The sequence below is a fragment of the Leptosomus discolor genome, chromosome 18, assembly GCF_034619465.1.
Source record: "Leptosomus discolor isolate bLepDis1 chromosome 18, bLepDis1.hap2, whole genome shotgun sequence".
Classification (NCBI taxonomy): Eukaryota; Metazoa; Chordata; class Aves; order Leptosomiformes; family Leptosomidae; genus Leptosomus; species Leptosomus discolor.
In genome coordinates, this window is record NC_141408.1 from 10493103 (window position 1) to 10510680 (window position 17578).

Consider the following 17578-nt stretch of genomic DNA (forward strand, 5'->3'; position numbering starts at 1 on the left):
CACCCACGCGTGCCCTGCCTTGCACACGTGCGTGCAACGCCTTGCACGTACACGCAGCGCCTCGCACGCGTGCGTGCAACGCCCCGCCCGTACCCGCGCGCACACACACACGTACACACGCCCGCTCCCGCGCAGGCGCCCTGCGGGGAAGCGCGGCCCGCGAGGGAGGTGTGGTCACTGAGGGGGCGTGGTCAGCGGAGGAGGCGTGGCCAGAGAGGGAGGCGTAGTCAATGAGAGGCGTGGCCAACGAGGGCGGCTCAGTCAATGGAGAGGCGTAGTCAATGGAGGGCGTGGTCAAAGGGGAGGCGTGGCTCCCCCGGCCCCGCCCGCCCATCCCGCCGGAGCTGGGCGCGATGGGCCCGGGCTGGCGGGCGGCCTCGGCGGCGCTGGTGGGCGGCAGCGTGGCTCTCTTCGGGGGTCTGCGGCGGACGGCTCTAGCCCTACCCCGGCCCGCCGCCGTCCGGAGCCGCCCCGGCCGTGCCTGGCGTTGGGGGAATCTCCTCGTCTCTTTCGCACACTCCGTGCTGGCCGGGCTATGGGCCCTCTTCAGGTACCGGGCGGGGCGGGGGGAGGTGGGCACCGTGGACACCCTGCGAACCGGAGCTCCGGGCCTCCGTGGGAGCACGACCCCGAGCGCTGCCCCCGCCCCCCCCCCCCCCCCCCCCAAGGCGAGGAGGCACGGGGCAGGGTGCTGGGGATCCCCGTGTGTCCCCCATCCCACCGCCCAGGCTGACCCCCTTCCTCCTCTCCTCATCCCCAGCCTCTGGCACTCCCCGGAGCTGCTCTCCAACATCCAGGATGGCTACAGCGTCTCAGGGCACCTGCTGGTCTGCTTCTCCTCAGGTAAGGAGCCAGGCAGGGCGATGGCTGCGGCCACTCCGCCCGGCCTCTGCCCACTCCCTCTTCAGCCTCGCCCGGCACGCTGGCCTGGGCTGAGCCCCGGGTGACTCTCCGCGCTTCCTTGCCTTGATCACGAGCGTGGAGCCCGCAGGCTGCCAACCCCCGGGGCCCAGCTATCTCCCCACGCTCAGCTGGGGCGGAGGCGTTTCTGGCGCCTGGAGCACAGTCACGCCACCCTGCCCCTCCTTGCTGCTCCCCCTCACCGCAGCAGGTGACGGTGTGCAAGCCGGACCCCCTCAACGCTCTCCATCATCCCACAGGCTACTTCATCCATGACAGCCTTGACATCATCTTCAACCACCAGTCCCGCTCCTCCTGGGAGTACCTGGTGCACCATGCCATGGTGAGTACAACTCCAGGGAGGCAAAGGGCTAGCACGGGGGGCTACCACGCACTCCTGGAGCTCAGCCCACGCAGGTTTCGTGCATTACAGTGGGGCAAGCCAGAGCCCTTCCCTCCACCTCACCCTGGCTGCCAGGTAGGCTGCGCATCAACAAGGCGAGGGCAGGATGCCTGCCAGCATCGGCTCGGAGCGCCAGGAGCCAGATAGGCTGCCGCACCGGGCGAGGAAAGAGCTGGAGGCTTCTCCCAGCTCCCCAGCGGAGGGAGTTGTAACTGGTCGTGGGGGAAACTGGCTCTTCAGACTGGTTTTCCCTTGGCTTAGGTGTCTGGAGGGCTGCTGGGATCTCTAGGTGGGGGGGGGGGCAACAGCACCACATATGCCCAAACCCTGGTGGGGAAGGACTTGCCTCCCTCAGGGCAAGGAGAGCTGACCCTGCTGTGTCCCTCCCGCTCCCAGGCCATTTCTGCCTTCATCTCGCTCATCATCACAGGCCGCTTCCTGGTAGCGGCGATGCTACTGCTGCTGGTGGAGGTCAGCAACATCTTCCTCACCATCCGCATGCTGCTGAAGATGAGCAACGTGCCTTCCCCGGCGCTCTATGAGGCCAACAAGTACGTCAACCTGGTGATGTACTTCGCCTTCCGCCTGGCGCCCCAGTCTTACCTCACCTGGTACTTCCTCCGCTACGTGGAGGTGCAGGGCCAGGGTGCCTTCCTCACCGCCAACCTCCTGCTGCTCGACACCATGATCCTCATGTACTTCTCCCGCCTCCTCCGCTCCGATTTTTTCCCCTCCCTGCGCAAGAGCTCTGCGGGGAGAGACGTGGATGGTGAGAAGTTTCTGATAGACTGAGACGTGCGTGCCAAGGGGGACCCAGGCTCTGGCTCGTGGGGGGGTCTTGGCGTCTCCAAACTTGCTCTGATGTGCCTTAGGGATCGCTCCCTGGCCCCGGGCCCTGCCTTCACCCGCTCTGCTGTCTAAAAGCGCTTCCAGGCTGGACCAGCCTGACGGCCTCACCAAGCTGTGGGGACACTACTGAAGCCAGGAGCATGGCTGATGGAGAAGCAGCCCAAGCTGGCTTCTGCACAGGCAGCTGGAGGGCCAGGGGTGGCTGCGTTTCACAGCTGATGGCCTGAGAGGGTTGGGAGGGAAGGGACAAGTCCTTTCCATGGTGATGTTGGGTGTTACGTGCATTAAAATCGGTCTCTTTACTGCTGCCGCAGCACGCCTGGACTGGCTTTTCTGTGGGGCAGAGCAGCATCAGTGGGAGGATGGCGGGGGGGGGGGGGACGGGGACGACAGGGCCATGGGAAAGGATGTGCCCCTGTTCCCAGTGGAGGGCTGGCAGGCTTTCGGGAGGGAAAGGGCACATTTCTGCTGCTCGCTTTCTTCTAGGGACTGCCCAGGGTTGCACTCAAGCCTGCTGGGTCCTACCAGCCCGGCTGCACCGTGCCGAGCCTTAAATAGCAAGTCCACAATCCCTCCCATGGATGGGTCCCTCCCTTCCTCCTCACTCGTCTGCTCTTCCAGAGCCCTAGGGCTGTGCATGGAGCAGGGGAAGGGAGCCAGGAGAGGTACCAAGCCTTGCTGCAGTCCCTGACCTGCCTGCCGGCGAGGAGCCTGGCTGGGCTGCGTGACTCACCGGGCAGCCATGTGAAGTGGAGCTGGCATGGGAAATCCCTGTGAGGCCACTGACTCTTCCTGGAAGGCTATTGCATGCTTGGATCTGCCCCAGAGCGGTCTTCACCAGCACAGCACAGCTCTGGCCCCCCACGAGTGTGCTGGGCCCTCTCCTGCAGCGACAGGACCAAGCTGCCTCCAGCAGCTGCCCCCGCCTCAGAGCGATGGGAGGAGAGAAGGGGTTCAGCTCCCCGGGGGAGCAGGGCCAGAACCAGCCCAGCCGGTCCTGTGGAGCACCAGAGCATCAGGAAGGCAAATCCTGCTGACGTGACAGCTCCAGGATCGCGCCAGACTGGCATAAAGCAGCGGGGCTTTAGAGGGGCTCCTGCCCTGCCCCTGCTCTGGAGCAGGATCTGTCCTACCAACCCCACCACCAGCCCAGCTCAGGTAGAGACAGGTTCTGCGCTTGAAATAAGTGGAAGCAGTGGGAAATCACCCTCCTTCCTTCCAGAGAGCCAGGAAACACTCCACAGGGCTGGGATCCTGCCAGGGCTCCCCAGCGTGGAGCGATACCGGTGCAGGGGGTGCATGCCAGGAACAGCCTGGCAGCCGGAGCGGAGGTGTGAGACTCGGGATGCTGCGTGGGCAGGGACCTACATCAGCTTCCAACCTGCTGCCTCGCCCCTTCCTCGCTCCCAGCGGAGCTCAGCAGCCCCACACCGAGCTGCAGGGAGCCCCGGCAGGGCACAGCCTGACCCTCAGCAGTACATCCCGACGGCTACGCAGCTTCCCAGCTGCAGCTTAAGCCTCGTGGCCTCTCTGCACCGACTCCATCTGCAAATACCCCACCACAACCAAGCCCAAAACTTAAGTTTCCCCTCACCCCGATCGCTGCACCTCTCCCCTTGGAGCAGACACGGCTCTGCCCCAGCGGGTCACAGGGTCAGGGGGACCAGCCCACACTCTCACCACCCTTAGAGCAGCACGGAAGGGTCAGGCATGACAAAGCTTCCCAGAACAGGGAGCCTGCCTCCCCCCCTGCTCCTCTCCTGGCTTCCAGCCGGAGCATCTCCCAGCAGCGCAGCGCTGGCTGGGGCAGCTGTGGGTCAGGCTGGCTGCCGGCCCAGAGCGAGAGGCAAGCGTAAGGACGTGAAGTGCCAGACAGCAGCAGCCACCGGGCTAAGTTGAGGCAGGGTCAGGCAGGGCAGACTGCAAGTCATGCTGATGTGAAATCCCTCCCCAGCCTCCACGCTGCAGCACAAACCCACTCCTCACCCCAGCAGCGATACCAGTGTTGCTGCAAGAAGGGAACTTCTCCCTTGCCACATCCTTCTCAGGGTGACTACAGCTAAGGAGGGGGCACAGGGTTCAGGCAAACCCCCGGAGACCCTGCTGCTGCTGCTTGTCCCCTCCCCAGGCTGCACGCAGGAGGTTGGGTCGGTGCCCTCAACCCCACAGGCCAGCAGAACATCAGACCCGACCCCAGGAGGGAGCGGGGCTGTCCCAGTTCCTCGCACCACCGGACTCCCAGCAGCGGGGCTGTGTCACAGGCGGGGAAGGCTGCCTCTTGCTCAGCCCTACCTGACCCCACACAGCCTCCCAACAGCCCTTGCTCTCCCAGTTTCAAGCCCCTGAGCCAGGCTTGGGGAGGGTGAGAGCCTGGATTTTGGCCTGTGCCCAGGGCGCCAGCAGAGCTCTGATCTGAGCTCTCTCCGAGCACCTGCAGATCAGGAGAGGGACAGGCATCCAGGGAAGCAGGTGGGTTTTCACATCTTACAGCAGGCAGGGAGCATCTCCTGCCTCTCCCCCCCCCCCCCCCCCCCGAGCATCCCGTGGGGCTCAGGGAGAAGGCGGGGTGCACCCAGGCAGCCCCCACATCCAGAAGCAGCCTGACAGCAGCCGCAGTCTGCCCGTGCGAGGGCGAACACACGGGCTTCACAATACCCAGCGCCACCTTCCTTGGACAGTGCACGGGTGCTGGCCTGTCCCTCACCACGTGAAGAGCCTCCAGCCAAGGGCCACCCAACCCAGCACAGATCTTTACCCCTGAAGGCAGCAGCAATTGGGACACTGGACTCTCTCCATCCAGCACCAACCTTCACACGTGTGCGAACCACCACTCCGCGACTCCATCACTCCGTCACTCCCTGCAAGAGGCACGAAGGAGCTTGGTGTCCCACTGCCCAAGAGCTCAATTACCCTGATCAATATTTGGTCACGGCTTTCACCACCTCAGTCGAGCGTTAAGTACACACTTAAGATGATCTGAAGTACCCCTAAAGGCTTACCTGTACTTCACCACCACTCCCTGCTCCCCCAGCGCTCCACATTCTCGTGACTCCCCAAGAGCTCTCAAAAGCCAGTTTCATCTACAGATTTGAGGAAGCAAAAGGCTGCCGAGGCAGCAAGAGCAGCCAGTTTGGGACCAGCCCTGGTGAGGGCTGTGAACCCTGTGTAAGGTTGCAGGCAGCCCAACAGGAACAGCCAGGGCTGTGATTCACACGCTGCAGCGCGGGGAGCGGGGATGGCGCCAGAAAAACGCCCCCACAAAGCCCCCACGATGGCAGCAGCTCGAGGTGTTCGTCAGGTGGAGCTGATACGCTCAGGAAAGGGTGTGACACTCTGCTTGTGCCAGATCTGAACCACTACCACGTTTTTGTGGTGGTTACTACCTGCCTACTCATGGGCCTGCGGTGTGCTCTACGGGGCAGCTACGTAGGACACCGAACACCGATCACAAACACATGCTCACCACACAGGGCAACAAAATACAGAGCTCTCAGGTAAATATCTGAGATTTGAGGGAGCGTCACCTCATATTTACCCGCAGCAGAAAGGTCAGTGACCCAGGAGACCCCATCAGCACTGCCCATCTAGCGCCAGGAAGGGAGGGAGGAACCCCCTTTCCTAAAATGAAGCCCGAAAAGTTTGCTGAGCGCTCTCTTTCACATGGGCTATGCTGTCACAAACCACAAGAGCCCCTCAGTGGTGTCACAGGGTTTATTATCCTGTCTGTACAGTCCTCGGTAGACGCAGTTTAGATGATTCCAATCTGGAAAGAAGCAAAGCACGTTAAAACAGAGGTGACACTGGTGAAAAGGCAGAGCCTCCACCACAGACATCGCTGCCACGGCTGCATCTCCCCAGGATTCCTGTCCTCTGGGGACAGCTTCCTTCCTCCCAGACCTGTCCAGGGCCTTACACAACACTTATTCCAGTGACCCTCGTGCTAAGCCACATTGCTCTACTCCTATTTATACCACTGCTGCCTCCTGCCTACCTCAACCACCTCGAGGACTTAAAACTCTCTGCCACTTCCAGCCACACAGCCACTTCCTCAGTAGAAACCCCTCCTTCCCCCAGGCCGGCAGCGCAGCGGTGCCCCTGCCATCACCTCCCCTGTTCGAGCCAGCTGCCAGCAGCCCTGGCCAAGGTTTCCATGCAGAGGCTCTGCAGGGCAGTTTCTGCATCCTTCCCGTTAATCCTCCGGAGCTCTGTGGAGTGGAGCCCCTCGCTGGAGGAGCTGAAGCACAGCAGCAATTCTCTCTCAGTAACTTTTCCCACTTCACCTTGGGATCTTCCAGGCAGAATGGCAGTTTGCTAGACAACGTGGGCTTGCTCCTCAACACTCGCAGCCTGTCTGACTACCAGGACACCCCACAGAAGCGCCACCACGCTGGAAGCACGAGTACTTCACCTGTACACCAGGAAGAACCGGGTGCAGAAGATACAAGACCACGGGAGCTGCCAAGTTTCAAAGATTTCTCACCTTGTTGGCTACATCCAGCGCATCGTAATCTGGAGCCAGTCGGACATAAGCTTTCTTCTCCCCATCAGGCCTAGAGAGGAACAGGAGGCATCAGCAGAGAGGCACACAGCTCCTCCCACCTGCTCCCCCTTCGTGCTACAGCAGTGTGCATCAGTGGTTCCTTTGGAAACATCACTTTACTCAGTGGTAAAAAAAACGTTCACATCATTTGCACAAGGCTCGCTGGGTGTTAGAAAAGCTCCCTGAGCAAGCTGACCCTCCGGTCTGCCAAACATTTCCCACTTCCACTAAGATGTGCTCAGTCACAAGTTCCATTTCTCAACACTTTTAACACTCAATACGCTGCAGAGCTCAATCCCTGAGAGCAGCCACATCTGCTGAAACTCACACGTGCTCCCATTTCCTGCTAAAAGCCACTCTGGGCTCCTGAAGAACCTCACACCCACCAGTGACCTATTCTCTCCCTCTTCTCACCTAATCAGTGTGTTGACCTTGGCCACATCGATATCGTACAGCTTCTTGACAGCCTGTTTGATCTGGTGCTTGTTTGCCTTGACATCCACGATGAAAACCAGAGTATTGTTATCCTCAATCTTCTTCATCGCCGACTCTGTGGTCAGAGGGAACTTGATAATGGCATAATGGTCCAGCCTGCAGGAGAGACCCTGTGGTTAACAGAAAGCTGGCAGACGCCCCCTCTGCATTTCAGGGGCTTTTCAAATACCACGGGTACCACCTAGTTTGGGGTGCATCAGTCACCAAAAAGGTTCTAATCACAAACTCTCAGGCTTTGGTCGCTTGAAATCATCACCTGCACCCCAAACACCCCTGCCAAGCGCTCTGCCCCCAAGATGTGGGCTCGGCCCCCAGGGCAGCACGCTGGCAAGGTGTCACCCTGGGACCTGCAGCGAGGCCCGCCAGCCCAATGCAGGTGGCTGCTCCCATCCTACAAGCCCTGCAGCAGGGCAGGGCCCAAGGTCCCCACACGTACTTGTTTCTCCGTGGGGCGCTCTTCCGGGGGTACTTGGGCTGCCGTCGCAGTCGCAGGGTCTTGGGCCTGCGGAAGGTGGGTGATGTGCGGATCTTCTTCTTCTTGTGACTGTGGACCCCCTTCAGGACGGCCTTCTTGGCCTTCAGCGCCTTAGCCTTTGCCTCTGTCTTCGGAGGCACAGCTACAATGACAGCTCAGTCAGCACAACCAGCATCTGCAGGACCAGGGGATGCTCTCCTGCCAGCCCTAACGGGCCATGTCACGCAGCTCAATGAACAGCACCCCTCTCAGAGCTCCATGCTCCCTCATCCAACCAAGCCCAACCGCAAAAAGCCCAGCGGCGTTGAAGCTTCCCCCTTCCCGCCCGCAACAATCCAACTTCCCACCTCACCAACGGACGGAGGAACTCATTCCCTCCCCAGCTCCCTCACAGACCACCGCCCCGAGGGCCCCCGAACCGAGACCGGGGCCCACCCTCCCTCAGACAAACCGGGCCAGGCCCGCCGGTGCAGGCCTCTCTCGCCACCTCCACGTGCCCGCGGCCCAGCACCGGGGTGCAGGCCTCCCTCGCCCCTTACACCGCTCAGCCGGCCCCGCGTACACCCGCACCCCGGGGGATGCCCCATCACGCCCCCCTACCCCCAACCCAGAGACCCCGCCGCCCCCAGCCCTCACCCTCCTTCTTCGCCTTGGGCGCCATCTTGGCCAGGCGGAAGCCGAAAGGGGCCTCCCGCGCCGCGCCGCACGGGCTTATAGCCCCAAATCTCGCGAGACTTCTCCCCGTCCTCTCTTTGGATTCCCCCCTAACTCTCGCGATATCTCGGAGCCCGACGGGAATGGTAGTACTCGCTCGCTGCCTCATTCGCGCATGCGCAGGGTTCGCAAGGCACCGCGGCGCCTCATGGGAGTTGTAGTCCAGTGCGGTCCGCCCCCCCCCGCCGCCGCCCCGATGGCGGGGGGCCGGGATGGGCCCCGGGGTGGGGATTACCGGGGACCCGTTGCGTGGGCAGCAGCGCAATGGCCCAGCCCCGGAGGAACCGGCGTCTTGGCCCCTCCCCCGGGGGCGGGGGAGGCGCCAAGACGCCGGTTCCTCCGGGGCTGGGCGTGCAGCGCCGAGCACCGCTACCGGAGAGGGAGGTTCGCGGTAATGCCCCCCACACACACCTCCCCCCGCCGTTTCCCCACGGAGGGGACCGGGACGAGGCGGGGAGGGCTTGGCCGTGAACCGGGATGCGGCGAGGGGGACGCGGGGCGGGGGGGGGGGGACACGGGGACGTGTCCAGGCGGGGAGGGATGGGACACGGGGACGTGGGGACCGATGGGATAACGGGGACGGCCGTGCCCTGGGATGGCACCCCTGGGACAGCTGGGACGTGGGTACAGCGTTACCCCGGGGTGCGGGGACGTGGGGACGGCTGGGACATGGGGACAGCTGTATGCTGGGGTGCGGGGACAGCCACGCTTGGGGACAGCCGCGCTTCACGGGGACAGCTGGGACATGGGGACTGCATTACCCTGGGATGGCACCCACTCGGGATATAGGGATGGCAGGGAAATGGGGACAGCTGGGACATGGGGACATCTGCACCCTAGGGTGCGGGGACAGCCACACTCGGGGATCTCGAGGGGGCTGGGACACGGTGACAGACACGCTTGGGGATGCGAGGACAGCCACAACATGGGGACAGCCATGCCCTGGGGATGCGGAGACAATTGGGATAAGGGGACAGCCCCTCTTGGGGACACAGGGACAGCCCCGCTTGGGGACACAGGGACAGCCGTCTTCCAGGATGCTGTGCATGGGGACGTGGCAACAGCGGGGACACGGGGACATCGCCACTCGCTGCTCCCTCTCTCCCCAGGCCTCCTCGCAGCGACCCTTGGCTCATCCCTGCTCCCCCCCCCCAGGGCCCACCGCGACAGCCCCGCGGGACGATGAACATTTTGGCTCCGGTCCGCAGGGACAGGGTCATCGCCGACCTGCCTACGGTGAGCGGAGGGACATGCCGGCCCGGGGGTTGGCCTCGCCGAGCCTCGGGGTCACCCCCGTGTCCCCCTTGGTCCCCCCTCAGTGTTTTCGGAAGGAGGCCGCCCTGCACGCCCGCTCCGCCTTCCACCCCACGGTGGCCAGCGCCTGCCAGGAGCAGCGGACGGGCACCGTTGGGTGAGTTTGGGGCCGTTTGGGGTCCCCACCCCAGGGCTGCGACGTGGTGACGGGGTGCCCAGGGTCCCACCAGCCCCGGGTGAGAGGGGGGTGTCCCCTGGCGTGGGCGCCTCGTGGCTGCCGGCGCTGCCCCGTGTGCCGAGCCCTGCGTCACGGCGCAGGAATGCGGCGCGGGGGGAACACGGGGGGGAGACACACGGGGGTCCGGGAGGGGTTTCGGTTGGGGGTGGGAAAGCGGGGCTGCAGGGCGCTGCTGGACACGAGGGGGGTGGCTGCGGAGTGATGCCCCCCCCCCCCCCCAACCCCTGTGTCCCCATGGCTAGCTGGGGGGAGGTGGGCGGGGAGCCCCCTGCCCCGCTGAGCCGCTGTGCATCCCCCTGCCCTGCAGGTTTAAGATCTCCAAGATCATCGTGGTGGGGGACCTCTCGGTGGGGAAGACCTGCCTAATCAACCGGTAACGGACCCTCCCCCCCGCCCCGGGAGAGGGTTTGCGGTAGGCGGGGGTGCGGGGGGGCAGGGAAGAGACACCACCCCCCCCCCAAATGGCAGCAGCAGCTTGGGCTGCGCCTGACTCCAGCCAGACACTGGTGCTGGGCACCCGCTGGGGTGGGGGGCGTTGAGCCCCCAGGGGTGGGGCATGGGGGGGGCGAGGGCTGCTGACATCCATCTCCCCCACCCCACCCCCCCCAGCTTTTGCAAGGACACCTTCGACAAGAACTACAAGGCGACCATCGGGGTGGATTTTGAGATGGAGCGGTTCGAGGTGCTGGGGGTGCCCTTCAGCCTGCAGCTGTGAGTAGGCGACAGCCCCCTCCCCACATACCCCTGTGGCCCCCCCTCACCTCCCACCCCCACCCCCCCCCCCTCCAGGTGGGACACAGCCGGCCAGGAGCGCTTCAAGTGCATCGCCTCCACCTACTACCGGGGAGCGCAAGGTGAGGTCCCCACCGCGTCCCGCCAAACTGGCTGTCCCCATCCCCGTCTCACCCCTCCTTCCCTCCCCCCAGCCATCATCATCGTCTTCGATGTCAACGATGTGGCGTCCCTGGAGCACACGCGGTAGGTGACCCACAGCCAAGGGGCCCAGGTGGGACTGGGGATGAGCATGGGGGGCAGCGGGGCTGGATGGAGAGGTGGGAGCCAGGCAGGACGGCGTGGGGCTGCTGGCAGCACTGCGGTGTGCGAGCAAGAGGGTAGTGCTTGGCCACCAGCCGGTGACGGTAGCCCCCCGCAGGCAGTGGCTGGCTGATGCCCTGAAGGAGAACGACCCATCCAACGTGATCCTCTTCCTGGTGGGCTCCAAAAAGGACTTAAGTGTGAGTCTGTCCCCCTTCCCGCGGCTCCCTGCACCCCGGCTTGCTGGGGCCATCCCCGTCACCCACCCGCTCCCCCGGCTCGGTTGGCAGACGCCGGCGCAGTACAGCCTGATGGAGAAGGATGCTCTCAAGGTGGCCCAGGAGATGCAGGCGGAATATTGGGCTGTCTCCTCACTCACCGGTGGGTCCCTGGCTGGGTGGGGGGGGGATGCAGACCCCAGTGTCTGGCTGGGTGAGGGGGCACTTAGGGGGTCTCATCCTGCGGGGCAGGGGAGAACGTGCGGGATTTCTTCTTCCGTGTGGCGGCGCTGACCTTCGAGAGCAGCGTGTTGGCCGAGCTGGAGCGCAGCAGTGCCCGCAAGATCGGTGACACCGTGAGTGAGTACCCCCAGCCTGCCCCACATGGGTGCTCCCCCCTTTAGCTCCCCCCGCCTCCCCCACCCACTCTCCTTCTGCCCCTCTAGGGATCAGCAGCAACGAGAGCGACCTGTACCTGTCGGCGCCCCGCAAGAAACCCAAGTGCTGCCAGTGAGGGGGCAGCCCACGACCCCCCACCACACTCACACCTCTGGACCAAAGAGGGGCAGCCCCGGCTGGCCCCGAGGAGCCGTCCCTGCCGCCCCCTCAACCCCCCACCTGCCTGGGCACCCACAGCCAGGGCGGGCAGGAGTACCCGTGCGGCTCCCTTAGCTATGCAAACCCAGGTACTGCTCACAGGGGGAGACACCCCCGGGCTCCCATTTGTCTTAATAAAACCTTTTTTATGCTTTTTAAGAAAGGCGTGGGGCTGGGGGCCGGGGCTGGCTGTGGCTTCCCCTGCCCCCGGGTGCAGCGCCCAGGCTCCTGGGCAGGCGGGAGGATGGAGCCAGGGGAGGATGGCTGCCACCGAGGAGGGGTTACCGTCTCGGGTACGGCAAAAGCCAAACCAGGGGGTAGATACCCGGGGCAGCCCTGCCCCGAAGAGCCAGCAGCGCTGTGCCCCACGAGGGGATGCAGGGGACAGGCGAGGTGCCAGCCTCCCGTCAGTCCCAGCCAAGCTGGTGGCGGTCGAAGCGGGGCTGCAGGCGGGGAGGGACACAGTGGGCGCACTTGTAGCGCTCCTGGATCCACCGCCCGCCCTCGCTGTCCTCGATGCAGATGGCGGCGACACCTGCGGGGACACAGGGTGGGCTCAGTGCTGACCACCGCGGGGTATGGGGACGGTGGTTCCACTCCGCCCACGGGTGCGCGGCACCTCCACTCCTACCTGCCACGACCCCCCCCCAGCCGCTCCACCAGCTGGATGGCCGCTCGCATGGTGCCCCCAGTTTCAACCCACTGGTCCACGAGGAGGATGCGCAGACCTGCGAGGGGGCAGAGGCTGTGGCTGAGCGCCCGGTGCCCACACTGGCAGCCCTCCCCCCCCCCGCCTAAGACGGGACCACCCCGCTGGCTCACCCGGCGAGATGGTGTCGGTGCGGACCTCCATCACCTTCTCTCGGCCCGAGTAGTCGGTGTAGGGCTGCGCCAGCGTCTGCACGCAGAGGTGCCCGGCTTTGCGGACGGCCAGGAAGCCTTTCCGCAGCACGGCGGCGGCGGCAGCGCCTGGGGGTGGGCACAGCACCGTCAGGCGCCGCGGGGACAAGGGACGAGGGCTCTGGGCTCACCCGTGTCCCCGCTCACCCAGGATGAAGCCCATGGCATCGATGCCAGCCACCATGTCGATGGGGTCTCCCTGGAAGGGCTGCAGCAGGTCGGCCACGCAGTCCTGCAAGCCCTGGGGGGGGGAAAGCGGAGGTGCTGGGTGCCCGCAGCCCATCATGGGCACCTGCAGCCCGTGTGCCGGTGCCCGTGGGCACTGCTGGGTGCCCCGGCAGCCCCAAGGAGGCACAGCCCACCCCAGCACCCCCGCGGGTGCCACCCGCCCCAGGCGCTGGGTACTTGCGGGTGGCAGTAGAGCCGGGAGGGGTCCAGCCAGGCATAGTTGGGACCCTTGACGTTGGGGGCCATCAGCGCCAGGTACCAGCCCTTCTCCCGGGTGGCGGGGACGTGGCACAGGTCCATGTGTGGGGACCTCAGGTGCTGCAAGCACTGAGCATGCAATGGGGGTGAGAATCCCCACCCAAAGTCCCCACAGGGCTCCTCCGTACCCGCCCACCCTCCCACACCCACACATGGGCACCCCGGGGTCCCAGCATGCCCGAGTCGGCTCCATACCTGGGTGCCGGCGGTGAGGCTGAGCCGAGCAGGACGGTCATGGGGAGCGTCACAGACAGCGACAGCTGAGCGGGGGCAGCCCCCGTGGCGCTGGGCCCCTGCCAGCACCCTCAGCCAGCTGGGCCCTGGGACGGTGGCCGGCGGGAGCCCTGCCCATGGGCTGGCGATGCCCCCTGCCCATGGGGCTCTGCTGTCCTAGCCAGGCAGTTGCATGGTGGGGAGCACCGGGGCCGAGGCATTCGCACCCCACGTAGGTGTCCCCAGCACCCGGCCACCTGCACCAGCAGTGCCAGGGCACGGTGCGGGTGGCACAGCGCTCGAGGGACCCCATGGGTGCAAGGGTCAGCAAGCCAGGGTGGTGATGCTCAGGGTGCAGCCCCACAGCTTGTGGGGTCTCGGGCAGCGCAGGCACTTTCCAAGGCAGTGCACGTCCCCGTTGGGGGTGCCCAGGCACCGTCCTGCCCCACTGAGCGCTGGCTCTCTCGGCCACCCAGCCTGCCAGATCCGTGTCTGGGGTGTCAATGGGCTCTGTGGCAGGGGAGCCAGCCAAGGGGGCGAGCCCTGGCAGCCGTGCCGGGAGTTGCCGGGTGCCTGTGGGCTGCCAGCCCTGGCTGGGCACGGGGCACCAGGGCTGTCGTGTGAAAGGCACCGTCGGGCATCTGTGGGATGGGGACACGGGGCTGTGGGGAGCATCTGTGGGATGGGGACACGAGGCTGTGGGGAGCATCTGTGGGATGGGGACACGGGGCTGTGGGGAGCATCCGTGGGATGGGGACACGGGCCCACAGGGAGCATCCTTCTCCCGTCGGGGGCTGCTCCGGGGCCGAGGACCGTGCGGTGCGTCACGGGGCGGGCGCGTTGGGGCCGGCGCGTTACCGACCCCGGCACATCACCCCACCGGCTGCCACAGCAACGGGGCCCGGCCCCACCGGGAAGGTTAACCCCTTCCCCTCGAGCTGCGAGGCGCGGGATGAGCCGCGGAGCGGCTCCAGCACCCCGTCTCTCCGGGACCCTCCGCGCGGCGCCGAGCCGTGCCGAGCCGAGCCGTGCCGAGCCGAGCCGAGCCGAGCCGTGCCGAGCCGTGCCGAGCCGTGCCGTGCCGAGCCGAGCCGAGCCGAGCCGTGCCGTGCCGAGCCGTGCCGAGCCGAGCCGTCGTGCCGTGCCTTGCCGAGCCGTGCCGTGCCGAGCCGAGCCGAGCCGTGCCGTGCCGAGCCGTGCCGTGCCGAGTCGTGTCGTGCCGAGCCGAGCCGTGCCGTGCCGTGCCCTGCCGAGCCGAGCCGTGCCGTGCCGAGCCTTGCCCTACCGAGCCGCCCCGCGTGGGCGGGCTGGACGGGACCCCAGTCCTAGCCCAGTGCAGACCCAGTCCAGCCCCGATCCCAAACCTCTCCAGCCCCAGCCTGTGCATCAGGCATCCCCCAGCCCTGCCTGCACCCCGTGCCGTGCCGAGTCGTGCCGTGCCCTGCCGAGCCGTGCCGAGCCGAGCCGAGCCGTGCCGCCCCGCGTGGGCGGGCTGGACGGCGCTATAAAGGCGACCCCACGGCAGCCAGCGGTGCGGTGCCATGGGCGCCCCGGGGCTGCGCTGCCGCCTCCTCCTCTTCCTCCTCCTGCTGGCAGCCGCCCCCGGAGCGCTTCCCGGCACCGGAGCGGCCCCGCCGGGACGGCCCCGCGCCCGCCGGGGGCTCACCTACCCCGGGACGCTGTGGTGCGGCGCGGGAAGCAACGCAGATGCCTACGAGCAGCTGGGTGAGGGCGGCGGGGCCGCTGCTACCTCTTCTTCCCGTCCCTTCCCTTCCCCATCCCCATCCCCATCCCCATCCCCATCCCCATCCCCATCCCCTTCTCCATCCTCATCCTCATCCCCATCCCCAACCCCATCCCCATCCCCATTCTGGTGCTGATCCTCCCCAGCCCAATCCTGGTCCCCAACCCAGTACCGGGTCAGTCCCCATGACTGCTAGTCCAGTCCCCATCCCTGTCACAGTTCAGTCCCTCTTGGTCCCAGTCCACACACCCCCCGCAGTGCTCTTCCAGTCCCAGTCCACCAGTTCACCTCTGTCTAGTCCCCATCACAGGGCTGGTCCATCCCGCTCCCCATTCTGGTGCTGCTCCAGTCCTGATCCACCTTCTCTCCCCCACCTGTTCCCTGCTTCATCCTCCTCCCATTCCGGTCCCCACCCTACTGCTGGTCCAGTCCTGCTCCACCCAAGTCCACTCCCGATTCTAGTGCTGGTCCAACCTGGTCCAGTCCCAATTCCTGTCCTGATCCCAGCCTAGTCACGCTCTTGGTCCTGGTCCGGGCCTGGTCCCCATCCTGATCCCAAGCTAGTCCCACCTCATCCCCACTGTGGTGCTGGTGCAGCCCCTGTCTCCATCCCAGTGCCGCTCCAGTCCCAGCCCCTACCCATCCTGGCCTCATCCCGGTCTTGCCTCAGTTCGATCTAACTCTGACCCCAGTCCTAGCCCAGTGCAGACCCAGCCCAGCCCCGATCCCAAACCTCTCCAGCCCCAGCCTGTGCATCAGGCATCCCCCAGTCCTGCCTGCACCCCGTGCCTTCCCTGCAGGAGAACACCGGGACACAGACCGGTGCTGCCGGGACCACGACCACTGCCAGCATGTCATCCACCCCTTCACCGCCCGCTACGGCTACCGCAACCTGCGCTGGCACACCATCAGCCACTGCGACTGCGACCGCCGGTGAGCGGCCCCGCGCTCGGCCGTGCCCCGCAGCATCCCTCCACCCCGGGGACTGGGGATCCCTGGGGCAGTGTCTGTCCCCTCCCCCTCCCCGGCCCCCCTTCACCCTACCTGCGCCCCACGGCAGGTTGAAGGAGTGCCTGCGGCAGGTGAACGACACGGCCTCGCGGGTGGTGGGCCAGGCCTTCTTCAACGTCATCCAGGTGCCCTGCTTCGAGTTCGCCTACAAGGAGGAGTGCGTGGAGCCCTACCTCTATGTCTGGTGAGTGCCCCCCGCCGTGGGGACCGGCCCACCCTGCCTCGGCCCCGCCAGGGCTGGCCTCACCCCGCTCTCCGCAGGTGCAGGGCGTACAACACTGTGGCCGTCGCGGTGCCCAGGGAGCCGGTGCTGTACGAGTTCGGTGGGGAGCTGATCGACCGGGCAGCGAGGCCCAGGGGGGTCCCTCGGAGCCCTCCATGGAGCAGCGCGGGTGGAGGAGCCGTCCCAGTGGAGCATCACGCACCCACCCACCCGCTGTCCGCCCGTAAGGCAGCCAAGAAAGAGAGGAAGGGGAAGAAGACAGACAAGAAAAAGAAGGGGAAAGGTCTGAAAAAGAAAGGCCCTTCCGAAAACGGGGAGCCGAGCCATTCCGCAGCCACTGTCCCCACGGGGCAGGACCCACAGGCCCCGCTGCCAGATTTGGGGGAAGCAGCTAACACCATCCTGAGTGACGCCCCGGCACGGGAGGTCTTGGGCGGGGAGCCAGCGCTGGCCACCCCATCCCTGGTCCCCACCACCAGCGGGAAGAGGAGGAGGAAGGAGAGAAACAGAAAGAAGAGGCTGAAAAACCAAGCTGAGGCAGAGCCTGCATGAGAGCCGTGGCCCTGACTCCCCCGGCGCGGGTCTTGGCTGTGTAATAAAGTTGGTCGCTCGAGCAGATGGTGCAGCCTCAGCCCCGTCTCTGTGGGGAGAAAGGATCACACCGGGGGCGGCTTCCAGGGGAAATTGTGGGACTGATCCCACTTGTGGGGCCGCGGGAGGGGAAGGACCCAGAACCGGGTGGGTATTGAAAGGGGTTGAGCTGTTCCTCACCAGCTCATGTCGTCTTCTGGGCGCTGGAGGCGGCGAGTCGCTGCTCTGGCTGGGGACACAGCTCCCGTCCCCATCCCGGCACAGGGCAGGGCCCCGATTTTAGCTGCCCTGCCACAGAGAGCTGAGCTCCAGCTCCCTAGGGGTGTATTTCTCTGGAGGACCAGTTAATGAATTGCACCATCCCAGCTCCCTCCTCTCTGCTTAACCTGTTGCCTTTTCCCAGGCTGGAAGCAGCACGGTGCTCCCACACCGGTACCCACTCCTTCTCCAGCCCCCAGCAACGGCAGGGAGCAGCAGGGGCGGCTCTGGGAGGAGCGGGGGCCTTGTCCCTCCCTGGAGGCTCCTCAAACTCCTTACAAGAGCTCTCTGGAGTGGGATAATAGAAGCTTTTCCAGCCCTGAAACAAAGGCAGAAGCTGCCCATGGCCCTGCCTGGCGGGTGGGGATCCCAGCCCGACTGGTTCCCCTCGCCGCTAACCGGGCTCCTGGAGCAGGGGTTGAGGGCAGTGCCCC

At 65.6% G+C, this 17578-nt stretch overlaps 4 protein-coding genes and 2 non-coding genes across 6 annotated transcripts; 3 read left to right on the forward strand and 3 right to left on the reverse strand.

Moving 5' to 3' along the window:
- Positions 1 to 353: 353 nt before the first annotated feature.
- On the forward strand, positions 354 to 2465 carry TLCD1 (TLC domain containing 1). Its single transcript, XM_086475147.1, has 4 exons — positions 354 to 550; positions 761 to 843; positions 1161 to 1243; positions 1700 to 2465. Exons 1-4 carry the CDS (start codon positions 354 to 356, stop codon positions 2093 to 2095), a joined length of 759 nt encoding a protein of 252 aa, XP_086331273.1. The 3' UTR covers positions 2096 to 2465.
- Positions 2466 to 5849: 3384 nt separating this feature from the next.
- On the reverse strand, positions 5850 to 8357 carry RPL23A (ribosomal protein L23a). Its single transcript, XM_086475208.1, has 5 exons — positions 8299 to 8357; positions 7624 to 7804; positions 7107 to 7283; positions 6633 to 6702; positions 5850 to 5915 (listed from the first exon to the last, which is right to left on the reverse strand). Exons 1-5 carry the CDS (start codon positions 8321 to 8323, stop codon positions 5901 to 5903), a joined length of 468 nt encoding a protein of 155 aa, XP_086331334.1. The 5' UTR covers positions 8324 to 8357; the 3' UTR covers positions 5850 to 5900.
- Positions 6778 to 6846, reverse strand: LOC147414157 (small nucleolar RNA SNORD42). The gene has a single exon (XR_015183967.1). It is a non-coding gene; the product is annotated as a small nucleolar RNA SNORD42 (small nucleolar RNA).
- On the reverse strand, positions 7378 to 7450 carry LOC147414158 (small nucleolar RNA Z17). The gene has a single exon (XR_015183968.1). It is a non-coding gene; the product is annotated as a small nucleolar RNA Z17 (small nucleolar RNA).
- A 1192-nt stretch (positions 8358 to 9549) lies between the features above and the next one.
- RAB34 (RAB34, member RAS oncogene family) lies at positions 9550 to 11635 on the forward strand. The gene is made up of 10 exons (XM_086475137.1): positions 9550 to 9612; positions 9696 to 9787; positions 10176 to 10241; positions 10478 to 10579; positions 10658 to 10722; positions 10795 to 10846; positions 11022 to 11103; positions 11194 to 11284; positions 11374 to 11481; positions 11568 to 11635. Exons 1-10 carry the CDS (start codon positions 9559 to 9561, stop codon positions 11633 to 11635), a joined length of 780 nt encoding a protein of 259 aa, XP_086331263.1. The 5' UTR covers positions 9550 to 9558.
- A 3223-nt stretch (positions 11636 to 14858) lies between these two features.
- Positions 14859 to 16847, forward strand: PROCA1 (protein interacting with cyclin A1). The gene is made up of 4 exons (XM_086475414.1): positions 14859 to 15042; positions 15862 to 15994; positions 16122 to 16256; positions 16334 to 16847. Exons 1-4 carry the CDS (start codon positions 14859 to 14861, stop codon positions 16845 to 16847), a joined length of 966 nt encoding a protein of 321 aa, XP_086331540.1.
- The last annotated feature ends 731 nt before the right edge of the window (positions 16848 to 17578 follow it).

What these genes read in the sequence shown, in the direction of transcription:
- RAB34 (XM_086475137.1), top strand. Translation starts at nt 9,559, where the DNA reads ATGAACATTTTGGCTCCGGTCCGCAGGGACAGGGTCATCGCCGACCTG. An exon ending in TCATCGCCGACCTGCCTACG is followed by an intron (nt 9,613 to 9,695) that starts GTGAGCGGAGGG and finishes GTCCCCCCTCAG; the next exon opens with TGTTTTCGGAAGGAGGCCGC. An exon ending in CTACTACCGGGGAGCGCAAG is followed by an intron (nt 10,723 to 10,794) that starts GTGAGGTCCCCA and finishes CCCTCCCCCCAG; the next exon opens with CCATCATCATCGTCTTCGAT.
- TLCD1 (XM_086475147.1), top strand. Translation starts at nt 354, where the DNA reads ATGGGCCCGGGCTGGCGGGCGGCCTCGGCGGCGCTGGTGGGCGGCAGC. An exon ending in GCTGGTCTGCTTCTCCTCAG is followed by an intron (nt 844 to 1,160) that starts GTAAGGAGCCAG and finishes ATCATCCCACAG; the next exon opens with GCTACTTCATCCATGACAGC. An exon ending in ACCTGGTGCACCATGCCATG is followed by an intron (nt 1,244 to 1,699) that starts GTGAGTACAACT and finishes TCCCGCTCCCAG; the next exon opens with GCCATTTCTGCCTTCATCTC.
- PROCA1 (XM_086475414.1), top strand. Translation starts at nt 14,859, where the DNA reads ATGGGCGCCCCGGGGCTGCGCTGCCGCCTCCTCCTCTTCCTCCTCCTG. An exon ending in AGATGCCTACGAGCAGCTGG is followed by an intron (nt 15,043 to 15,861) that starts GTGAGGGCGGCG and finishes CCTTCCCTGCAG; the next exon opens with GAGAACACCGGGACACAGAC. An exon ending in CACTGCGACTGCGACCGCCG is followed by an intron (nt 15,995 to 16,121) that starts GTGAGCGGCCCC and finishes GCCCCACGGCAG; the next exon opens with GTTGAAGGAGTGCCTGCGGC.
- RPL23A (XM_086475208.1), bottom strand. Translation starts at nt 8,323, where the DNA reads ATGGCGCCCAAGGCGAAGAAGGAGG. An exon ending in GCCCAAGGCGAAGAAGGAGG is followed by an intron (nt 7,805 to 8,298) that starts GTGAGGGCTGGG and finishes CTGTCATTGTAG; the next exon opens with CTGTGCCTCCGAAGACAGAG. An exon ending in AGCGCCCCACGGAGAAACAA is followed by an intron (nt 7,284 to 7,623) that starts GTACGTGTGGGG and finishes TCTCTCCTGCAG; the next exon opens with GCTGGACCATTATGCCATTA.